This window comes from Entelurus aequoreus, linkage group LG05 (genome assembly GCF_033978785.1).
Source record: "Entelurus aequoreus isolate RoL-2023_Sb linkage group LG05, RoL_Eaeq_v1.1, whole genome shotgun sequence".
Lineage (NCBI taxonomy): Eukaryota > Metazoa > Chordata > Actinopteri > Syngnathiformes > Syngnathidae > Entelurus > Entelurus aequoreus.
In genome coordinates, this window is record NC_084735.1 from 18,509,221 (window position 1) to 18,532,745 (window position 23,525).

General features: G+C 38.9%; 1 protein-coding gene across 8 annotated transcripts in view; it reads right to left on the reverse strand.

Moving 5' to 3' along the window:
• nfyc (nuclear transcription factor Y, gamma) overlaps positions 1-23,525 on the reverse strand; it is a 71,125-nt gene that overhangs the window by 23,094 nt on the left and 24,506 nt on the right. For 4 of the 8 annotated variants that reach the window (XM_062047267.1, XM_062047265.1, XM_062047266.1 and 1 more), the window contains exons 2-4: positions 9,578-9,687; positions 9,434-9,502; positions 1,981-2,094 (exon numbers count right to left, since the gene is read on the reverse strand). In XM_062047267.1, the coding sequence (XP_061903251.1) occupies positions 1,981-2,094; positions 9,434-9,502; positions 9,578-9,676 (282 nt within the window). In that variant the 5' untranslated portion in view covers positions 9,677-9,687. Of the gene's footprint in view, positions 1-1,980; positions 2,095-9,433; positions 9,506-9,577; positions 9,688-23,525 lie in introns of all 8 variants that reach the window. The other 4 variants (XM_062047264.1, XM_062047263.1, XM_062047262.1 and 1 more) reach the window with 1 other exon arrangement.

A 23,525-nucleotide genomic window follows, 5' to 3' on the forward strand; every position in this document is an offset into this window, starting at 1 on the left:
CAGGGGTTTATTTATTTTGTTTCTATCTGCATTTGAGCCTGATGCTATCACGTTAGCTCAGTAGCTAAAGAGCTTCGCCGATGTATTGTCGTGGAGATAAAAGTCACTGTGAATGTCCATTTCGCCTTCTCGACTCTCATTTTCAAGAGGATATAGTATCCGAGGTGGGTTAAAATACAAATCCGTGATCCACAATAGAAAAAGGAGAAAGTGTGGAATCCAATGAACCCTTGTACCTAAGTCACGGTCAGAGTGAAAATAGATACGTCCTGCACTGCACTGTAGTCCTTCATTCTCACTTTCCTCATCCACAAATCTTTCATCCTCGCTCAAATTAATGGGGTAATCATCACTTTCTCGGTCCGAATCTCTCTCGCTGTATTGTAAACAATGGGAAAATGTGAGGAGTCCTTCCTCCGGTGACGTCACGCTACTTCCGGTATAGGCAAGGCCTTTTTTTATCAGCGACCAAAAGTTGCGACCTTTATCGTCGTCGTTCTCTACTAAATCCTTTCAGCAAAAATATGGCAATATCGCGAAATGATCAAGTATGACACATAGAATGGATCTGCTATCCCCGTTTAAATAAAAAAAAATCATTTCAGTAGGCCTTTAAACACGTCGGCTTTCACACTGCACGGTCAATAAATGCATTATTCCGCCCTCGCTTCTCGTTTCCAGCGTGTGCAGCTAGTTAACAGTATGAAGCAATAAATAATCTCCAGCTTTTGTTGAGGATTGATGTTCTTTCTTTTGAATTATTTTCCTTCCTTAGTTTTATTTCTTTACACTTCTTCCCCCCATTTCATTTTCTAAGACTGAAAATATAAACATAAACATAAAAGTATAACATCCATTGTATATTTTACATAAATAAAATAGTGTTAATATATTCACACAATAAACAACAAATGTTGACACATATAGAAATAACATCCACACACCAAACATTGTATGTGACATCACTATTAGCGTTGTCGCCCTCTACTGCTCAAATTTAGCAATGCATGCATTAAACTGGGTTTTACTATTAGACAAAAAACAACACGACCATGAATACAAATCAATTTCAATACAAAAAAAACGTAAATATCTTTATGCATAAATGATATCTACTTACAAATGTTTGACCAAGTTTTGGGATGAAGCTTAATTGCTAGGAGTTCTACAATTGTTGCTGCTTGTCTGGATCATTGTGTCTGTCGCTTAAAAAGTCCGCCAAGAAACAATAACTTGAGCACTTGCTCGAGGCAGAACATTAATACTTCGTTGTTAAAAATCAGATTTTTGCCATTTAAAAAAAATGTTTTTCCAGGGTTGAATGAATAGTCTTGTTCTACTCACCCCGCTGCTGTGCCACTGTGACACATATGCTTCGCTGTAGCCCCCTGCGGGGTGGCGGGAGTACTGCATAAATGATCAACCCTAGTTTTAATGGTTTCATCAAGCCTTTTTGGGCGATGTTTGGCGGGCCGGATTTGGCCTGCGGGCCGCCAGTTGAATAGATCCGGCATAAGCAAAATTAATTAGCAATTTATCATCTCTAGTATCTGTCATTTTAACAAAGGCTCATTTGGTCAAAATCCCTAGGAGGAGATCATTAAAGTACGACCCCTGTTTTTGGCCAAAAAAAAATGGTTCGACTGAAACCAAGATGCCCGACTTCCTGTTTGTTTTCAGACTTTTACATGCGTCCTGTCATGATCGACGTCTCCAGCGATACGTGAAACTGGCGGGAGGGGCTAATTTTTTCTAATTTTCTATTTGGCGTTACATAAGAAATGTAAAACTGGACACGTTTGCAAAATTGGTGGGTTTGTCGTACATGTTAAATGCGTCAAAAATGCGATCGAAATGGGAGAATAATAATTAACGAAGCAATTCCAACAGGGCCTTTGCAGACTTTGCGTAATGAGAAGAGACAAAGTGTACCCAATAATCAAAGAGACAAACAACAAGCAGAGATGTTCCCCGTCTGACCTGTAGCGTGCGTCGCTTGTTGTCCTCCGTGTGGATCCACGCTCTGAGGGTGAGCTCCGTGATGAATATCTGTGCTGCCTTGGCAAACAGCACCGGGGCCTCGGCGCTGATCATCTGCACGGTTGAAAACACCCACCAGCTCTTAAAAACGTCAGTCATACACGAGATGTATTTGAAATACACAGCGTGCAATAAATACGCAATACGTCAAGTGACAAGTGAGTGAACCATCAAACCGGTGACATAAAGTGGTGCTCAACTCCACATAAACACTGCAAAATGACAAGTTGTAAATCAGGGGTGTCCAAACCAATGTTCCCTCTAATTTTTCATGTGTGTGAGCAAACGCAAAAAGTCCCTGAGCATTCAGTGAAGTTCATGTGAGCAACATCAGACGTGCACACTGTGGCTACACCAGCAGCACACCTGTCCCAAACCTGTCTAAATTACAAGTTCAATCTCCATCCATCCATCCATTTTCTACCGCTTGTCCCTTTTGGGGTCGCTGGAGCCTATCTCAGCTGCATTCGGGCGGAAGGCGGGGTACACCCTGGACAAGTCCCCACCTCATCGCAGGGCCGACACAGATAGACAGACAACATTCTCTTATTATTATAATCAAATGACAGCAGTCATTTCCATTTCTAATATAAGTGTTTAGGCCCACTTACAATGACAATAACAACAAATATTGTTTTTCATGAACTGTGTACTTGTATTGTTTGTCTGGGTGGAGGTCCTGCTTTGGAAATAATTTGTACCCCTTTCAGACATTGCATTTAGTTTCCATTAAAACATTCACATGTTGCACAATGAGATGTAAGCGGGGGATCATGTGTACATTCCTGCAACTTCCTGTTTGTAAAAAATATATTTTTATTAGTATTTATTTAATATACTAACAGCATTTCATGATTAATATTTATAAATTAAGATTCCTAATAAATGACACTAGAATAAGCACACATTTGATTGGTAAATCATAGTGTAACGACCTGGAATGACACTTTATGTGTGGTGTTGGAGTTGTCCGACTTTTTGTGTGGCTGTAAACGCATCACTGGCTAAGTGCCATATGTGCATGTGTTGGCGCAAGTGAGAAAGAGCGAGCGGCTGCTGTTGATATAACAAAGTTGCTTTTGGTCTGGTTTGTACTGCAGAAAATGACCACTTTTGCTAGATATAATTTTTTTTACTAATGTTTTGGTGATGTGTTTATGGCCGACAAAGAGTTTTGCTCAGTAAAGTGATGGATGGAATTCATGTCCTCAAAGCGTCTCGACAGACGTTACAATATTTGAACAATGATGACGAAAACTGTTTTCTCTGTCGTGTCCTTGTGTCGAAAATTGTTATGCGCTTATTTTTTTATTTGATTTTGTGCGTGTTCATTCTGGCCAGCAAGACATCACAAGTCTAATAAGGAACCTGGCCCGCAGGGTGCCTCCAACTTCATTTGAAATATCTGACAGTATAATGCTGCAATCATATACATATACCGGTCTTTACTGTGTATGTAATTGAACAGTGTTTATGTTGTGTACAAGGTGTATTTATAGTTAAAAAGTTAAAGTACCAATGATTGTCACACGCACACTAGGTGTGGCAAAATTATTCTCTGCATTTGACCCATCACCCTTGAGGTGAGGGGAGCAGTGAGCAGCAGTATGTTGTGCAAAGGAAATTTCATATTTTTAGGAAGCTCATTTTGTATTTGACATTGTTTATAGGGTTAGGCGCAATAAGTGTTCAACTTCAGCCTAAATCCTTTCGGTCTGCAACATTTTCAATTTATGAATGTACAACTGTTTGTTTATGTAAAACTGTTTATTCCGTTGACCACTAACCAAAGAAATAATAAACTAACTAACTAATATACACATATACATACATATATAAATATACACATATATTAGGGTTGTCCCGATACCAATATTTTGGTACCGGTATGTATTTCAATACTTTTCTAAATAAAAGGGGACCACAAAAAATGGCATCATTGGCTTTATTTAATATATATATATATATATATATATATATATATATATATATATATATATATATATATATATATATATATATATATATATATATATATATATATATATATATATATATATATATATATATATATATATATATATATATATATATATATATATATAATATATATATATATATATATATATATATATATATATATATATTATGGTACATTAAACATGTGTTTCTTACTGCAATTGTGTTCTTGAAAAAAAGTGAACATACGGGACAACTTTTCTTTTAGTAGTAAGCAAACAAACAAAGACTCCTAATTAGTCTGTTGACGTATGCAGTAAAATATTGTGTCATTTATCTACCTATTATTTTGTCAAAATTATCACGGACAAGTGGTAGAATATGAATTATAAATCTACTTGTTAATTTACTGTGACGGTATAGCTCAGTTGGTAGAGTGGCCGTGCCAGCAACTTGAGGGTTCCAGGTTCGATCCCCACTTCCGCCATCCTAGTCACTGTCGTTGTGTCCTTTGGCAAGACCCTTTACCCACCTGCTCCCAGTGCAACCCACACTGGTTTAAATGTAACTTAGATATTGGGTTTCACCATGTAGAAGCGCTTTGAGTCACTAGAGAAAAGCGCTATATAAATATAATTCACTTCACTTCACTACTGTTAATATCTGCTTGCTTTCTCTTTTAACATGTTCTATCTACACTTCTGTTAAAATGTAATAATCACTTATTCTTCTGTTTGGATACTTTACATTAGTTTTGGATGATACCACAAATTTGGGTATCGATCCGATACCAAGTAGTTACAGGATCATACATTGGTCATAATTTAAGTCCTCATGTGTCCAGAGACGTATTTTCTGAGTTATAAACCTTTTTTCTTTTTTTAAACGAAAAAAGATTTTGTGATGCTAAAAAATATCGATGTAGTCATAGTAGTATCGACTAGATACGCTCCTGTACTTGGTATCATTAGTGGATGTCAGGTGTAGATCCACCCATGGCGTTTGTTTACATTGTGACGCCGGTGAGCGACAGTGTGTAGTGAAGCATGTTTAGCTATTCCTCGTCCTGCAGGGATGATACTATATATATATATAAAATATAAATTATATATATACATATATATATAATATAAAAATATAAATTATATATATATATAAATAAAATTAAAAAAAATATATATTTTATTACTATATATATATATATATATATATATATATATATATATATATATATATATATATATAAATATATATATATATATAGTAATAAAATATAAAATGTATATATATTTTTTAATTAATTTTTATTTATAAATATAAAATATAAAAATATAAAATAAAATAAAAATTAAAAAAATATACCGGTATATACTGTATATATATTTTTTATTTTTTATATTTTTTTTAGCCCAATGTGCGCCCCCCTACATGGTTTGGACACTCCTGCTTTAAATGGACACACAGAATGTGTGCTGCTCATGGCAATAAATGCACACACACTATCAAGGCTGCCAGAAGGGTCCCGCGTCAAATATGGCAGTGATCTCCTGATCTCTTTACCAACTTTAAGCCAGCGCTTAACGGAGGGGACGGTGCTCTTGACACGACACGCTCGGGCTGCGAACAGTCCCGAGCTGATAATCTGCCGTAACGAGCAAAATAATCACTCGCACGTGCTTCCACCGCCAAAGGGAGTGCACTAGATGGATTCAACTTGGGAGCATATTCTCTTGAGAAAAATGTTAGTCCCCTTTTTCCACCACCGTTATGACCAGGAACCTTTACCAGGGAAAAACTAGTCTTGGTAAATCTATGTGCGTTAGTGTTATTTGCTTTTCCACCGCACCTCAAAGTTCAGTGTCTTTGTCGTAGCGCCTCTTTTTTTGCTCCATTCATCAGGTCAGCGAAATAAAGCTTGCAAAAATGAAATCAACACGCTAGCTAAAACATGGTGGATGAATTTAAACATAGGGCTGGGCAATAAAATGACATCAATATATATCGCAATCGACATGCAATCAATATCAATAAAAAATGTGTTCGATAAAACGTTTAATATTTTTTGTTCTTCTTTGTCAGAAGAAAGCGGCAGTATGGAAGCAAGGTCTGGTAACCGAGCAACGCAGGAAGTGATCACTGATCAGTGGGAGTGACACGCTAACAGCCAATCAGGTAACAGTATCAACTATCAAGTTTGGTTGTCTGGCGGTTGATTCTCTGCATGGAGTGAGAAGAGAAAGTAAAAAAAAAGAAATTGTGGATAAATGAGGAAAAGTCACCTGGACAGAATGGCACTTTTTTGGATTTTTTTTCTAAAGGACCGTAGTCAGACCAATGTGGTCTGTAAATGATGCAAGGCGCTCGTCCCCACCAAGACCGCTAAAACCACACCACATTTTAGAGCACAGCTGTAACTTCCTGGCACTAAACCTGCAGAAAATAATTATTCTCAGGTTTCTCTATGTATACATTTTCACACTTTGCACCATTTTCTCACACTTTATTAAACATTTCTTACATATTCTTTATTTTTGCACCTTCATTTTAAGCTCTTGTTATTACGTGTTCAATGTGATTTTACTATTTTGTTTACATTGAGTGTTTTCCATGCTTGTGTTGACATTTCCTTTCTGCCTTGGTAGCTGAGGGGATTATAATAATCTCAAATTATACGGGACGGTATGGCTCGGTTGGTAGAGTGGCCGTGCCAGCAACTTGAGGGTTCCTGGTTCGATCCCCGTTTCCGCCATCCTAGTCACTGCCGTTGTGTCCTCGTGCAAGACACTTTACCCACCCGCTCCCAGTGCCACCCACACTGGTTTAAATGTAACTTAGATATTGGGTTTCACTATGTAAAGCACTTTGAGTCACTAGAGAAAAGCGCTATATAGATATAATTCCTTTACCCCCTTCAAATTAAAATGTTTACATTTACCGTAATATATTTTTCCCCTGCTCCTTATTTCCCAAAGGGTCATAGAAAAAAATTAATTATCGATATCAACTGATATAACACACTTATATTGTGATACAGTTTTCATCCATATCGTCCAGTAGGGGTGCATAAAAAAAACGGATGCACATCCGAATCGCGATTCTTGTTCATTCCAAATCTATCCATAATTTTCAAAAATCTATTTAAAAAAATAAAAATTTTGGACACACCTTCTCATTCAATGAGTTTTCTATATTTTCATGACTATTTACATTGTAGATTGTAACATCAAAACTATGAATGAACACATGCGGAGTTATGTACTTAACAAAAAAAGGTGAAATAACTAAAAACATCTTTTATATTCTAGTTTCTTCAAAATAGCCACGCTTTGCTCTGATTACTGCTTTGTACACTCTTGGCATTCTCTCGATACGGTCCCCTGAAATGGTTTTCACTTCACAGGTGTGCCTTATCAGGGTTGATTAGTGGAATTTCTTTCTTTATCAATGGGGTTGGGACCATCAGTTGTGTTGTGAATAAAAAGGTGTGTCGAAACCTTTGGCCCAGGGCTGGGCGATATATCGATATACTCGATATATCGCGGGTTTGTCTCTGTGCGATATAGAAAATGACTATATCGTGATATTCGAGTATACTATTCTCACGCAGTTGCTTTTAGCTGCGGGCATTACACTGCATGCGTTTCCCACACTTTGTCTCTCCTTCTCACAGAGACTTAAAACAAGCGCACCTTCTTACATACGTCACGTGTGCAACATCACACGCTCCCGCAGAGCAGAGAGGTAGCTACATGGTAACGTTAGCTGTGATGCTAACGGTGCGGCGTGTGGTAATACGAGAGAAAGAAGGTGCGAATCTGGTAACAAATGAAGGAGGAATTAATTCCCAAGAAATACAGCACGTGGTCCATCGTCTGGCGGTGGTTTGGCTTCAAACGGGAAGATGTTGAACAATTATGCGGCAAGAGCGTTGTTACAAAAAGTAGCACCACTGCTAAAGTAGTATCATTTGAAAAGTCACCCGCTAGAGAATAAGGAGTGCTTGAAACTCCGCATGTCAACATCTCCATTCGGTGCCACACCAACAAAATGCCGAAGCAACTATTTCCACATCAACACCGTATGAAAAAAATAGTCAACAACAGAAGGAGATAACGCCCGCAGGAACCTACCACATAGTGAAGGACATACACTATTTGATTTCATATTATGCAGCTCATTTTTATTTGACACTTATTGAAATATATTGCGTGACATCATGCACAAAAGTGCACTTAATTTGTTTTTAAACTATTGTAGTGGCGTTCTGTACAAAAAGTGCACTTTAATTTAGTGTTGTTTTGATATGTCATCTTAGTGACATCATGCACAAAAGTGCACTCATAACTTGTTTTAAAATGTCTGACAATCTTGCACTTTCTGTTTTGTGCCACTGCTTAATAACTGCTTAATAAATACACTTTTGCTAAATTGACTTAGTTGTGATTTCCCTCTCTGCATGAAAGTTTAAAATAAGCATATATTAATGCAGTATGAAGAATAATGTTTTAATGTAGACACATAGAATCATCATACTGCTGTGATTATATGCATCAAGTGTTCATTCAAGGCTAAGGCAAAATATCGAGATATACACTACCGTTGAAAAGTTTGGGGTCACATTGAAATGTCCTTATTTTTTAAGGAAAAGCACTGTACTTTTCAATGAAGATAACTTTAAACTAGTCTTAACTTTAAAGAAATACACTCTATACATTGCTAATGTGGTAAATGACTATTCTAGCTGCAAACGTCTGGTTTTTGGTGCAATATCTACACAGGTGTATAGAGGCCCATTTCCAGCAACTATCACTCCAGTGTTCTAATGGTACAATGTGTTTGCTCATTGGCTCAGAAGGCTATTGATGATTACAAAACCCTTGTGCAATCATGTTCACACATCTGAAAACAGTTTAGCTCGTTACAGAAGCTACAAAACTGACCTTCCTTTGAGCAGATTGAGTTTCTGGAGCATCACATTTGTGGGGTCAATTAAACGCTCAAAATGGCCAGAAAAAGAGAACTTTCATCTGAAACTCGACAGTCTATTCTTGTTCTTAGAAATGAAAGCTATTCCACAAAATTGTTTGGGTGACCCCAAACTTTTAAACGGTAGTGTATATCGTGTATCTTGACATTGCCTAAAAATATTGAGATATTAATAAAAGGCCATATCGCCCAGCCCTACTTTGGCCTGTACTGTATATATATTAAAAATAAATTTTTAGGCCACATCCATGCAACCAGAAGGAGATTTTCGAACATGTAACCTGTATTGAACCAGTTTCATTATTAAAGATTAAAGATTAAAGTACCAATGATTGTCACACACACACTAGATGTGGCCTTCCCCCAGAAGTACCCTATAGACTTTATTTTACTCTGGTGAATCCCTGCGGTGGAAAAGGGGCGTTTGCATGTAAAACTAGCCGTTTACCTTGACATCCTCATCCAGCTTCATGATTTTCTTGATTCGAGCCAGTGGCAACTCCTGCACGCGAAAGTCCTTCTGAAACGTACAAGCTCCAGTGAGCGGCGCGCCGCGGTGGAGGGGCGGGCGCCTGTGATGCAGCAGACTCACCACAGTCAGGTTCCTGATCTCCTCCATGACGCGAGGCCAGAAGGACTGCAGAGTCTGCTGGGCATCGCTGCCGCCGGCGCCAAACGAATCTGCAGACATGATCTACGAGGCTGCAAGGAGAGAGGATAGGGGGGGGGGGACAGAGGCGTAGTTCTTAGTACGAAAAGTCGCATCAAACATAGACAAAATCAGGCTTGATTTGAATAACCTGAATGGTGTCTTATGAGGAAACAATTCACCCACACATTCCATCACAGACTATTATTATCTTCCTAGTCCATTTTAGAATCAGGTTTCTATTCTGGTGCGACGCTAACATGCCTGGATATAGTTGGGATGCCATTGCATGCGTTCTACGCATTGAGCCAAGAGGAATCCAAGTAACGCAAACATGCATGTCCGAGAGCGTTGCTTGCTCAGGAGGAAGTGGAAGGAGGGGAGTCTGAAGGGGCGACTGTCTGAAAGAGGATCCGGCAGGTTACTATGGCATGCCAGGAATCCGCTTCGGGGCAGGGGAACATGGGGCTGCCTGTCTGGGCGCGCAGGGCTCCGAGTGTCTGGATCGTGCCCTCGCTCTCGACTCGAGAGATGCGTGGAGTGTTAATCCCAAAGTGCCAGAGGCTTTAGCGCATGGGGGTAAGAGGCAGACAACCACAGGCGCAATTCTGTGCCGACAACCTATGTGGGTCAAATGCTAACCAAGTGCCAGAAATACACGGCAGGTAGCAGCTAGAGCAGTGGTTCTTAACCTGGGTTCGATGGAACCCTAGGGGTTCGGTGAGTCGGCCTCAGGGGTTCGGCGGAGGTCAAAACACACCCGACTCATCCTGTAAATACAAACTTCTTCCTATCGGCGTATTACGGATACGGCAACAGCTGACTGGTTTGCAGGTGTGTAATTTGTTGTGAGTTTATGCAGTGTTGGTTTTGTTTGAACAAGGTGATGTTCACGCACGGTTCATTTTAGGCACCAGTAAAAAAACATGGTAACACTTTAGTATGGGGAACATATTCACCATTAATTAGTTGCTTATTAACATGCAAATTAGTAACATATTGGCTCTTAACTAGTCATTATTAAGTACTTATTAATGCCTTATTCAGCATGGCTGTATTATAACCCTAACCTTCTAACCCTGACCCAAACCCTAACCAAATAACTCTAAATTAAGTCTTTGTTACTTAGAATATGTTCCCCATACTAAAGTGTTACCAAAAACATATAACTTTGTCTTGAATTTGTCTTTATTTTTCACTAAAGAAGGGCTCGGTGAATGCGCATATGAAACTGGTGGGGTTCGGTACCTCCAACAAGGTTAAGAACCACGGAGCTAGTGTTCCCCCTACCATGAAATTACATTTTTTTTTTTACAAATTGTGACCTTATCACAGGAAATTATTACCGTAAATTCTAGACCAGTGGTTCTTAACCCCACCAGTTTCATATGCGCATTCACCGAACCCTTCTTTAGTGAAAAATAAAATGTTTTTTTTTAAATTCAAGACAAAATTATATGTTTTTGGTAACACTTTAGTATGGGGAACATGTTCTAAGTAACAACAACTTAATTTTGAGTTATTTGGACACTAGGGGAGCATATTCTAAGTAACAAAGACTTAATTTAGAGTTATTTGGTTAGGGTTAGGGCGTTAGGGTTATAATAAGGCCATGCCGAATAAGGCATTAATAAGTACTTAATAATGATTAGTTAAGAGCCAATATGTTACTAATTTGCATGTTAATAAGCAACTAATTAATGGTGAATATGTTCCCCATACTGAAGTGTTACCATGTTTTTATTACTGGTGCACAAAATGAACCGTGCATGAACATCACCTTGTTCAAACAACAAAACCAACACAGTGCATAAACTCACAACAAATTACACACCTGCAAATCAGTCAGCGGTTGCCGTATCCGTAATACGCCGATAGGGAGAAGTTTGTATTTACACGATGAGTCGGGTGTGTTTTGACCTCCGCCGAACACCTGAGCCCGACTCACCGAACCCCTAGGGTTCCATCGAACCCAGGTTAAGAACCACTGAGCTAGAGCAGTGGTTCTTAACCTGGGTTCGATCAAACCCTAGCTAGCTAGTGTTCCCCCTACCATGAAATGACATATTCTTTTACAAAATGTGACCTTATCACAGGCAATTATTACCGTAAATTCTAGACTATAAACCGCTACATTTTTCCTCCGCTTTGAACCCCGCGACTTATGGATTTTTCTTCGCTGCCGGCCATAACGCAAATAATTTTTAAAAAAAACCTAGAAAACAAGCAAAGACGCTAAAAAAGTGCGTTAGTTTGTGCTACGGTGCCATCTTTTGGGCGAGGTCACTCACTGCAGGTGCTGCAGTGCTCTTCTTTTAAGAGCGTTCAACCGGAAGTAGAAACGCTCTTCCATCTTCTGACTCAGTGTTTTTCAACCTTTTTTGAGGCAAGGCAAATTTTTTTCATGAAAAAAATCCGGAGGCACACCACAAGCAGAAAACATAAACAAATGAAACTCAGCAGCTGATATTGACAATAAAAAGTCGTTCTCGCAATTGTTGGATATGACTTTAAAGCATAACCAAGCATGCAACACTATAGCTCTTGTCTCAAAGTAGGTGTACTGTCACCACCGGACTTATTTTGCTTTTTTTGGGTGTTTTCCTGTGTGCAGTGTTTTAGTTCTTGTCTTGCGCTCCTATTTTGGTGGCTTTTCCTCTTTTGTTCGTATTTTCCTGTAGCAGTTTTATGTCTTCCTTGAACGCTATTCCCTGCACCTGCTTCATTTTCGCAATCAAGACTTAAGATTTAAGTTGTGCGGACGCTTTCCTTCTTTGTGGGGACATTGTTGATTGTCATGTCACAAACGGATGTACTTTGTGGACGCCGTCTGCTCCACAGGCTGTAAGTCTTTGCTGTCGTCCAGCATTCTGTTTTTGTTTACTTTGCAGCCAGTTCAGTTTTAGTTTCGTTTTGTATAGCCATCCCTAAGATTCAATGCCTTTGCTTAAGGGCATTGATTGAGTGATTGAAACTTTTATTAGTAGATTGCACAGTACAGTACATATTCCGTACAATTTACCACTAAATGGTAACACCCGAATAAGTTTTTCAACTTGTTTAAGTCGGGGTCCACGTTTATCAATTTATGGCACTCACCTTTTGTTTATTTTTGGTTTAAGCATTAGATACCTTTTTACTTGCACACTGCCTCCCGCTGTCATCTGCATATTATGATCACGACAAACCATGTTCCCGACATCTACAAAGCAGTTAGCTACCTGCTGCCACCTACTGATATGGAAGAGTATTACACGGTTACTCTGCTGACACTCAACAACGGCACATTTGCGGATTATAATTACTGGTTTGTGAAAAATATTTTTAACCCAATTAGGTGAAATTACCTAATCTCCCACGGCGCACCAGACTATCTCACGGCACGGTGGTTGAAAAACATTGGTCTAACTATCCATAGCGTTTTTCATTCATCACTGCAAGCAACGTTTGTAAGTTTTACAACTAAAACAATTCTTACCTTCTAAACGTCCCATGTGTGATGTCTGTGGGAGTGTTTTCACGCATATTTGTAAATGCTATCGTGATGTAATCAAGCTCGCGTCGTTAGCATTAGCTAATATGCGCACACGTTTACGAATGTCTGTGTTGGTATTATTAACTTACAATGGCATTATTTTTGTATTGTTACATTTCAGAAATTCCTCAGTAAATTCACCAAAACGTTGCGTCTGTTTAGCTGATTGGACTTCTGTTTTGTTTGATCAGCTGTTTTACAGCCGTTACAGACACCCTTTAGAGACAATTAAGGTATGTAAATACACATTTGTAAATTATTTCTGTGTCAATAACTCATTTCAAAACGTATATATCTGCGGCTTACAGTCCGGTGTGGCTAATGGAAAAAAAAGTGTTTTCTCTCAAAAATGTTGTGGGTGCAGCTAATATGGAGTACCGGTGCACTTCATAGACCGGAAAATCTGACTTATTCAAAGAAGGTTCGCACTACTGGCGAGGAACAACCACAGTCATTCTATGACCAAAATGCGTCCCTCAAAGCTGTACACCTAAGGCAGGGGTCGGCAACCCAAAGTGTTCAAAGAGCCATATTGGACCAAAAATACAAAAAATAAATCTGCCAGAAGCCGCAAAAAATGAAAAGCGTTATATAAGTGTAATAATGAAAGCAACACGTGATGTAAGTGTTTATAAGACTGCAAGCTCTTATCTGTGAGGCGGGTGCGGTATTTGGATTTGATGTTGTTCATGTTTAAGAATATCTGCTTGCACAGGTATTTGTTTTGTTTGCAACAGCCATCACCGTGCTAAAGAAAAAAAAATGTGGGTCGCAGGCTAACACAAATCTTCGTTGACAGAAATGTTGAAATGTTACATTTATTCCACACATTTTTACACAATAGTAAAACGGAGGCTTCTCAAGGGGTGAGATAACTCCTAGAAATGACTGGCTTAGAATGGCCAAAGGAGTAGATGTGTGTGTCCATGTTAAAGGAAACGGCAGGCTGTCTTCTTCTAATGCAAAAATAAAATAATTACACAGAGGACACAAGTAAAAGAAAATAATTGAGCTCAAATATACCTACAAACGAGGCATAATGATGCAATATGTACATACAGCTAGCCTAAATAGCATGTTAGCATTGATTAGCTTGCAGTTATGCACTAAACAAATATGCCCGATTAGCACTACACACAAGTCAATGACATCAACAAAGCTCACCTTTGTGCAGTCACGCACAGCATTAGATAAAAAAGTGGCATAAAACACGTCTTTCTGTGGCAGCGTCTGAGAAAGTTATACATGTAAACCTGGGGTGCCCACACCTTTTTCAGCAGGCGGGCTACTTAGCAAATGACCAAGTCGAGGTGATCTACCTACCTACCTACATACATATGTATCTTTAAAATAGATGTTTTTGTTCACATGTTAAAGATATTTAATAAAAATACAAGCATGTTTAACACACAGATTCCCTTCTTTCATGAAGACAATAATATAAGTTGGTGCATTACCTTTTTCTGATGACTTGCATTGGTTGGAATCAGACGTATGTCGTATTCTCTTCCCAACACCACATGAAAGTGGTTGTTTTTAGCGTTTTATCTGTCCAGATTCCATACTCGTCTTTATAACCTTTGCAAGAAATACATTGGCGTTACCGCCGTAGCTCGCTAGCTTGTATAAGCTAGTTTTCTAAGACTTTTATTTTGTTAGCGCAGGCAGGATGGTGCAGCACTTCTATTTTGAAGACAGGAACCGTGCGGTCGGTCTTGACACTTTTGACAGCCGGTACGGAGAGAGAATGTTGTAATAAAAAGGGCTTTTCACGTGCCTGGCGGTCGTTTTTTCTTCATACTAAGCTCGCACAAGTGGTGTCTTAGTTAAAATTGATGATCACTAATTTTAGGTCTACTTTTTTTCGTTTTTGATGCCTCACGATCGAGTGACACACCCTCCCAGATCGATCTAATGGGCAGCCCTGATGTAAACAATCTGCTGCGTCACAGGCCACACAACTACGGTGCGTTCGTGGACCCCCGAAATTAGTAGGACAAAACGGCGCTCCCCCAATAGTTTCACCAGTTAATAGAATAGAATATAAAGTACTTTATTGATCCCTGGGGGAAATTAAGCACCACAGTTTGCTCACAATAAACAATAAATACTATACAGTAGGGGTGTAACGGTACGTGTATTTGTATTGAACCGTTTCGGTACGGGGGTTCCGGTTCTGTTCGGAGGTGTACCGAACGAGTTTCCACACGGACATATTAAGTAGCGTAACGCACGTTGTGTAAACAATGCACACCGAAGCACAACACACGGCATGCTAGCAGCTAACGGGCTACGATAGACTGACCATACGTCCTCTTTCCACCGGACATGTCCTCTTTTGCGGAGCTGTGAGGGCGGAGTTTCTTAAATGCCTCAAATGTCCGGCATTTTGAGTTAGAATTGCGTGTATTTTCAATGTACGTTCAGGGTTAAGAAGGGGTTAAAAACAAAACATATTGTGCGGCGCAGCAGCATTGGTGAGGGAGGGGCAGAGACAGAGAGCGAGAGAGTTATGATAAACGTGCATGCGTCGCCAGGCTCTGCTTTTTATCCATAGATTTATCAGATTTTATTTTTTATTATCTATGGCAGGGGTGTCAAAAGTGTGCCCCGGAGGCCATTTGCGGCCCACAGCTAATGTTTTAAAGGCCCAAGGCACATTCTAAAAATACTATTAAAATAAACAAAAACATAACAAAAGTTAAATAAAAAAGCTTAAAGGTGAAATGTAATTTAGAAAAAGTTGCAATGTTGACTAATAAAACAAATCTGTTTTTTTTTCTTTCAAACTGTCTTTGCTCAAAACATAATATTGAATCAAAATAAATGTTATTATGAATTATTGACCTATCCGAGGTTCCCATTACGTCACATCAAATAGTCCACTAAGAAAAATATTTTTGGTGTAAGATTTTGCAAATTTGGTAAATAACCCCAAAATTTATATTTTGTTGTTGTCTTACTGTACCGAAAATGAACCGAACCGTGACCTCTAAACCGAGGTACGTACCGAACCGAAATTTTTGTGTACCGTTACACCCCTACTATACAGCATTATTCACATGTGAATAATATAAATACAGTCTATTATACAGCATTATTCACAAGTAAATAATATAAATATATCAGTGTTTCCCACACATTCATTTATTTGTGGCGGCCCGCCACGAAAGAATTACGTCCGCCACAAATAGATTTTTTTTATTTTTTATTTTGTCCTGTCCAGCTTCTCAGGCAAATCATATAGTTGATGTAGATGCCCATACAGGCTGTTCAGATTTACTTTGCAAAAGAGAAGTGTAGAATACTTCTCTTGTTGCCTTATTTGTATTTGACCACTGCTGTTTTCTGTTTACAGTATTTCCTTGAATTGGCGCCCGGAATATGGTATTCGCATGCCTAGAATTACAGCCGGGTCAAACTCGTTTCGCAAAATAATTAGCGCATGCTTGGCACTTCCGCCGGGTCAAACATGAGTCATTAAATGACTCCCGCCTCCTGGTGGTAGAGGGCGCTAGTGATCCTTCTTGCGACTGCTGGTACTGCAGAAGACCTGTGCTGCAGAAGAAGACAACAGCAGCAATAGTGCGCAGCCATTTATTTTACCATGGAGGATTACATATCTAAAATAAAACAGTTTTCTAAACTGGACTTTCAATCGAAGCAGGAGGTAATACTTAAAAGGAAGATCTCCATCGAGACAGAGAGACTTTTAAAACTGAAGGAAGACTTCTATATCAATACTTTTCTTCAAAAGGAGCTGGCATGGACTCATTTATACCTAAAGGTAAGATCATAATAACGTTTTTTTTATTAAATGTGCTTTTCATGATAAGGTAAGCGCCGGAGTGAGAAGAGGTTTTAAAATAATTACCGCATGCATGGCAATCTCGCCTGCTTTTGGTAAACGCAGGGGTGAGAAGAGGTTTTAAATTAATTAGCGCCCCTGCGGCTATTCAAGGAAATACGGTATTTGTTACTGACTGTGGCAGGACACCTCTGCCTCTGTTTCACTTTATGTTGCTGGTAAATAATATGGTTGTAGTAGTAGGCTAAAGTTAAATTATTTAGTATGCACTAACTAAAGGGGCAGAGCTTTAAGAGACATTTTAGCTTTTATATTTTATAAGATATATTTTTTTGTAAGAACCACAATTAATAAATATATTTCAGTGAATAACTTATTGTTCAAATCTGTGTATAAATATGTACATAAAGTGTTGTAATTATATTGTAAAATGGATGGATGGATGGACGTTTAAAACAAAACTGTTATTAATTAGTAAGTATACTTTTTTTGAGCCTTTTTAGAGAAAATCATATCATTGTAGTAAATTATGCAAATTACTCGATGTCATGGTGACCACGCCCATAACCACGCCCCCGCCGCCACAGGTATCTTGGCAGTTTATGGGAAACACTGTATATTATACATATATTCTACATTTAAGTACAAAGCATAAACAAACATAATAAAAGAGTGGGCTTTCAGACAATTAGGACGGTTTGTGTCATGTTTGTCCTACAGAAACCAAATTAAAACAAAAAATAAAATTTCCCCCCTCTCTTGTTCCATTTTCATACGTTTTTTAAAAAGCTCCAGGGAGCCACTAGGGAGGCACTAAAGAGCCATGGGTTTGGGATACCCTGGAAAACACATTCCCCAATCCGCACCAAATACACACTGGCCCACGTGTCATTCATACACAAACCACAAGGTTTTGTTTCTCCTTGGAATCACTTTGAATGTTCCACCCCAGGCCTTTGGGGGGCAATATTGCGCATGAAAAAAGTGAAGGGGGAGATTTTCACATTGAAGTTGGTGGATATCGGTGGAGCATGTTTGAACCAACGTTCGATAGCAACATCCTATGGTGTGCTTGGCAGAGGTAATTAATGGAGAAGGACAGGCCGTCATGGAAGAGTGTGCAGCCTAAATCAATGAGACAGGCGGCGGGAGGCTACAGCAGGAATCGATGGGGTCGCTTGTCGCTGCGCCATGACAGCACAGTGATTGACCGTGACAATATCCCCTCCCCTGCCCCGGCGTTCGCTTGATTTCAATGTCGATTGAAAACCCGGCGGCCGAATCCTCAGAAATCCTCGGGAAGGGTCTCGTCTCCAACCCACAGGTGATGTATCGTGACGCCCGGGCGTAATGGCAACGGGAAAAGGCATTTGTTTCCGGAGGAGGCGGTTAAATCAGCGACCCGTCTTGTGACGACGTCCAACAAGACATCCTTGTCCATTTGTGCACGCCTGCCAGCGTCACACTCCCTAACCTGAAGAATAATTGAGCCCATTACTGAGCAGCATTAGCCTTAATGCCATGGTAACAACGCGGTGGGTCAAAGGAAACAAAGGCAGATTGATTGATGAGATGTACAGTGCACACACACGTACACACACGTACACACACGTACACACACGTACACACACACACACACACACACACACACACACACACACTCTTGTATTTGTTACCTTCTTGAGACCTCCGAAAAATGCCAACCTCTTTAGGACCACCCTTACGAGATATATAACGATGTGTATTTACAACATTAATAATATATACATACTATGCAAATATAAAAACGCTTGTGAAAAACGAGTTGGAATTTCACAGGAAAAATGTCACAATTTCACAAGAAAAACTGGCAGTATTATAATAACTCGTAATTGAATATTAATAATTTAATTATGAATATAATTAAATAGACTCCCTTTTTAGACCAGTTGATCTGCCGTTTCTTTTCTTTTCTTTTCTACTCTGCTCCGGGGTGGACCGCTAGCCTGTCCATCAGATGGGGACATCTCTACGCTGCTGACCCGTCTCCACTCGGGATGGTTCCCGCTGGCCCCACCATGGACTGGACTTTCGCTGATGTGTTGGACTTTCACAATATTATATCAGACCCACTCGACACCGAGGATGTCGTTGTGGCTTGTACAGCCCTTTGAGACACTAGTGATTTAGGGCTATATAAATAAACATTGATTGATTGATTGATAATTGTATTCAATGCAAGTCAAAATTTTACAAGAAAAACTGAACATTTGCGCAATATCATGATAAAAGTTGGAATTTTACTCAACGACAGTCGCAATTTTACAAGAAAAGCTTAAAATGTTGGCAATTTTATGAAAAGAGTGGTAATTTTACTTGACAAAAGCCACGATTTTAAAAGAAAACTAACATTTTGGCAATATAATAATAATAATCGGAATTTTACTTGGCAAAATTATGACAAAAAGTCATAATTTTGCTCAAAAAAATTCACTATTTTACAAGAACAACAAAAAAATGGGCAATATTGTGATAAAAGTCAGAATTTTATATGACAAATGTCATCATTTTGCAGTAAAAGACAATACTTTTACATAAAAAAGTAAACATTTTATGAGAAAGTATTGCAATATTACAGAAATAGAAATATGAATTTTTTTTCCCAATTTTTATAAAAAAAGGTCAACACATTGTGAGAAAAATACTGCTTTTAGTTCATTTTGGTTTTTTTGTTTGTAATTGGTTTTTAATCTTCATTATTTACTTCAAGTTATTACAGTAGGTCTCTAAATACATATATATATTTTTTTATTTTTTTATTAATTTTGGTCAAAGGAGGCGCATTTCAATTTATTACACACACTTGTTATTTCATATGTTGACCAGAAGAGGAGCACTTAAAATTTTTACACACACTTGTTATTTCATATGTTGACCAGACTGCACTTTTAAAATTGACAGAGTCAATTTGAAAAATCCCTCCTTTTTGGGACCACCCTAATTTTTGATAGATTTCACCACCAGGGGTGCAAATGAGACATTCTCTATTAGATGCAATGGTTTTCCGTATTGGGACCATGATTTATGTCCTAACTTGTTCACCGGTCCTCATATGGAAGGTATTTTTTCTTGTTGATGTCTCAAGAAGGGTAGAAATACAATAAAACACACACACATACACACAGTAAACTTTGAAATACTTTCTTAGCACTCCTGTGACATTTAATCTAGATACACATTAAACACACGCACAAAAGGGAGTGAGTGGAAGAGTGGACATGAATAATCCAGAAGAAACGTGTCCAACATTAGCTACAATCTATCAGCCTTGCTTCTATAGCGATTGTCCTTGTCAGGGCAAAGGGTGCGCTGGAGCCTATCCCAGCTAATTTAAGGGTGAGAAGCAGGGTCCAATCCCAGGACACATGGAGACAAACCGGCATTCACACCAAAATTTGGCCTGGGGCCGATAGCCAACTGCATGTAAAGTAAGAATATATACAGTTTATACAAAAAAATACACTATATTCCCAAAAGTATTTGGCCACCTGCCTTGACTCACATATGAACTAGAAGTGCCATCCCATTCCTAACCCATAGGGTAGGTTCATGGCTGGTGAGGCACTGACTTCATCACAGTCAGATTTACAAACATATGAACCCTAAAGAGTATCTTATTCACCATTTGATTGGCAGCAGTTAACGGGTTATGTTTAAAAGCTCATACCAGCATTCTTCCCTGCTTGGTACTCAGCATCGAGGGTTGGAATTGGGGGTTAAATCACCAAAAATTATTCCCGGGCGCGGCGCCGCTGCTGCCCACTGCTTCCCTCACCTCCAAGGGGGTGATACGTATGTACGTACCATACATACATACATCCGTATGTACGTACTATACATACATCCATATGTACGTACCATACATACATACATACATATATACATACGTACGTATGTACGTACCATACATACATACTTACGTACATACCATACATACGCACGATACGTATGTACGTACCGTACATACATACGTACGATACGTATGCACATACCATACATACATACATACGTACGATACGTATGTACGTACCATACATACGTACGATACATACAATACATACATAAGGGCTGGGCGATATATCCAGTTTGTAAGATATATCGATATATTTTTAAACAAGATATGAATAAAGAAAATATCGATTTTTATTTCACGTTAAAATACCCAAACGCCACTTATTTGTTGTGTTCCTTGTTCTCCCCCGCTTAAGTGTGGAGAGTGTTTTTCATTTTCCCATCATGCATTGTAGTGGATTTAAATAGGTATAAACTTTGCATTTTGAGTTATGTGTTGTTATTGGGAATTGTTTTACAATACCCACAAAGTTCAGTTAGCAGGTTGTGTTATGTGTGACCAAATGTGTTGACTTTTTGTGTTAGTTTATTTGCGCCATGAGTGGGAAAGGTTGTTTGGATTGTGTCATACATTTAAATGCTGTGCAGTGTTCACTTCAACGTCCAATTCATGGTTATTAACCTGAATTACTCTTGCCGTCCACAAGAAGGAGGTAAAGTTGCAGCGATTGTGCTGTTGAAGATCTACAATTAAGTAGGAGGCACCCTCTGGGCCAGATTCCTTATTAAACTTGTGACGTCTCGCGGGCCAAAAGTTTGGACACTCCTGATTGAGAGATTTATACTAGCGGTCGATTTGCTATTGACAAGTTGGGACTTCACCAGTAGATCCCGAAAATATTAGAAAAAAAATTAACACATTAAAACTCCCATAGAGTGACGAACAGAGCAGCCAATCAGCACGCATATTGACTCTTTTACACTTCACTGCTCTTCATTTTGTCACATTTTGCGGCTTTCTTTTGCCACTTCAGTCGTTAAACCTGGATAATGCCGCTGTGTCAAGGCCACACCGGCTTGCCACGACCAAAAAAAGCCGCCAGCTGATGGCGACGTGGATCGTTAAGGCTGAGTGTACTGTAGTGAAACATCAATGAGTTCCTGCTGCAATAACACTCCCCTTCTCTCTTTAATTACTTCTGTTTGCTGGTGACGGGAAGCTTAATAGTTAAGAGTTGGGTTTGCTCACAAACGGGTGTCTTACGTGAGGCACAGGGGTCATTTGCAGAATTAAACAGAATAAATACCTGTACCCATTCCTATTTACATCACAGTACGGGTAATCTTGCATTATAGGAGTTTTTATTTTTATTTTTTATAAATCCGGACTATAAACCGCTGCTTTTTTTCCTACGCTCTGGACCCTGCGATTTATAAAGCGGTGCGGCTAATTTATGTTTATTTCTTTTGGATGAGTTTGCCCACTGCAGGTGCTGCTGGGTGAACGTGAATTCCTGCAGTTTAAAGCTTTGAACCAGAAGTAAAAGTGCCGTTTCGTCTGCTAATCGTCCATAGCGGTTCTACTCGTATGGATTCTTCCTCCATCACTCCAAGCAACGTTTGTGAGTTCTTCAGTATAGCTAAAATATTCATACTTACTAAACCACGTGTGATGTCTGTAGGAGTGTTTTCACGCATATGTGTACGTGCTATTAAGTAATCAAGCGAGCGTGGGTAGCATTAGCTAATATGCTAACACGTCTCCTAGTGTGTGTTAGTATTGTTAACTTACAATGGCATTCTTTTTGTATTGTTTCAGTTTCATAAATTCCCAGGGACGTATCCGTGGAGTTATTGAGTCCGTTTAGCGGATTGAAAAGCTAATTTCCGCAGCTAATGGGTCCATGACGATGACTTCTGTTTTGTTTGATCCAACGTTTTACTGCCGCGCTACAGACAACTCTTGGAAACAATTACCGTATCTTTATTGTCATCGTACAACAAAATTGTGAGCAAAACTAATTTAGTGCAAATTCATAATAACACATAAAAACATAAGCACATAGATAAAAATACATAAAATACATTTAAAAAAAAAAAAAAACAGTTCAAAAAGTTTATGTCCAGGGTGGACATAAACTTTTTGAACTGCTGCCCTCGGGCAGGAGATACAGGACAATAAAATGCCGGACAAACCGATTTAAGAACACTTTTTACCCGAGAGCAATAGTGTCGCTGAACACAAGACAATAATGCCTGTGCATGTGAGCTGTGTGCTTGGTATTTTTATGTATTTTATGTATTTTTATCCATGTTCTTATGTTTTTATGTGTTATTATGAATTTGCACTAAATTAGTTTTGCTTACAATTTTGTTGTACAATGTACAATGACAATAAAGATATATTCTATTCTATTTACAAAATCTTTATGAGTAAATAACTAATTTCACAACGTATTAATCTGCGGCTTATAGTCCTGTGCAGCTAATTAAGTTAAAGTTAAGTTAACTTTAACTTAATTAGTTAAAGTACCAATGATTGTCACACACACACACACACTAGGTGTGGTGAAATTTGTCCTCTGCATTTGACCCATCCCCTTGTTCACCCCCTGGGAGGTGGGGGAGCAGTGGGCAGCAGCGGTGGCCGCGCCAGGGAATCATTTTTGGTGATTTAACCCCCAATTCCAACCCTTGATGCTGAGTGTCAAGCAGGG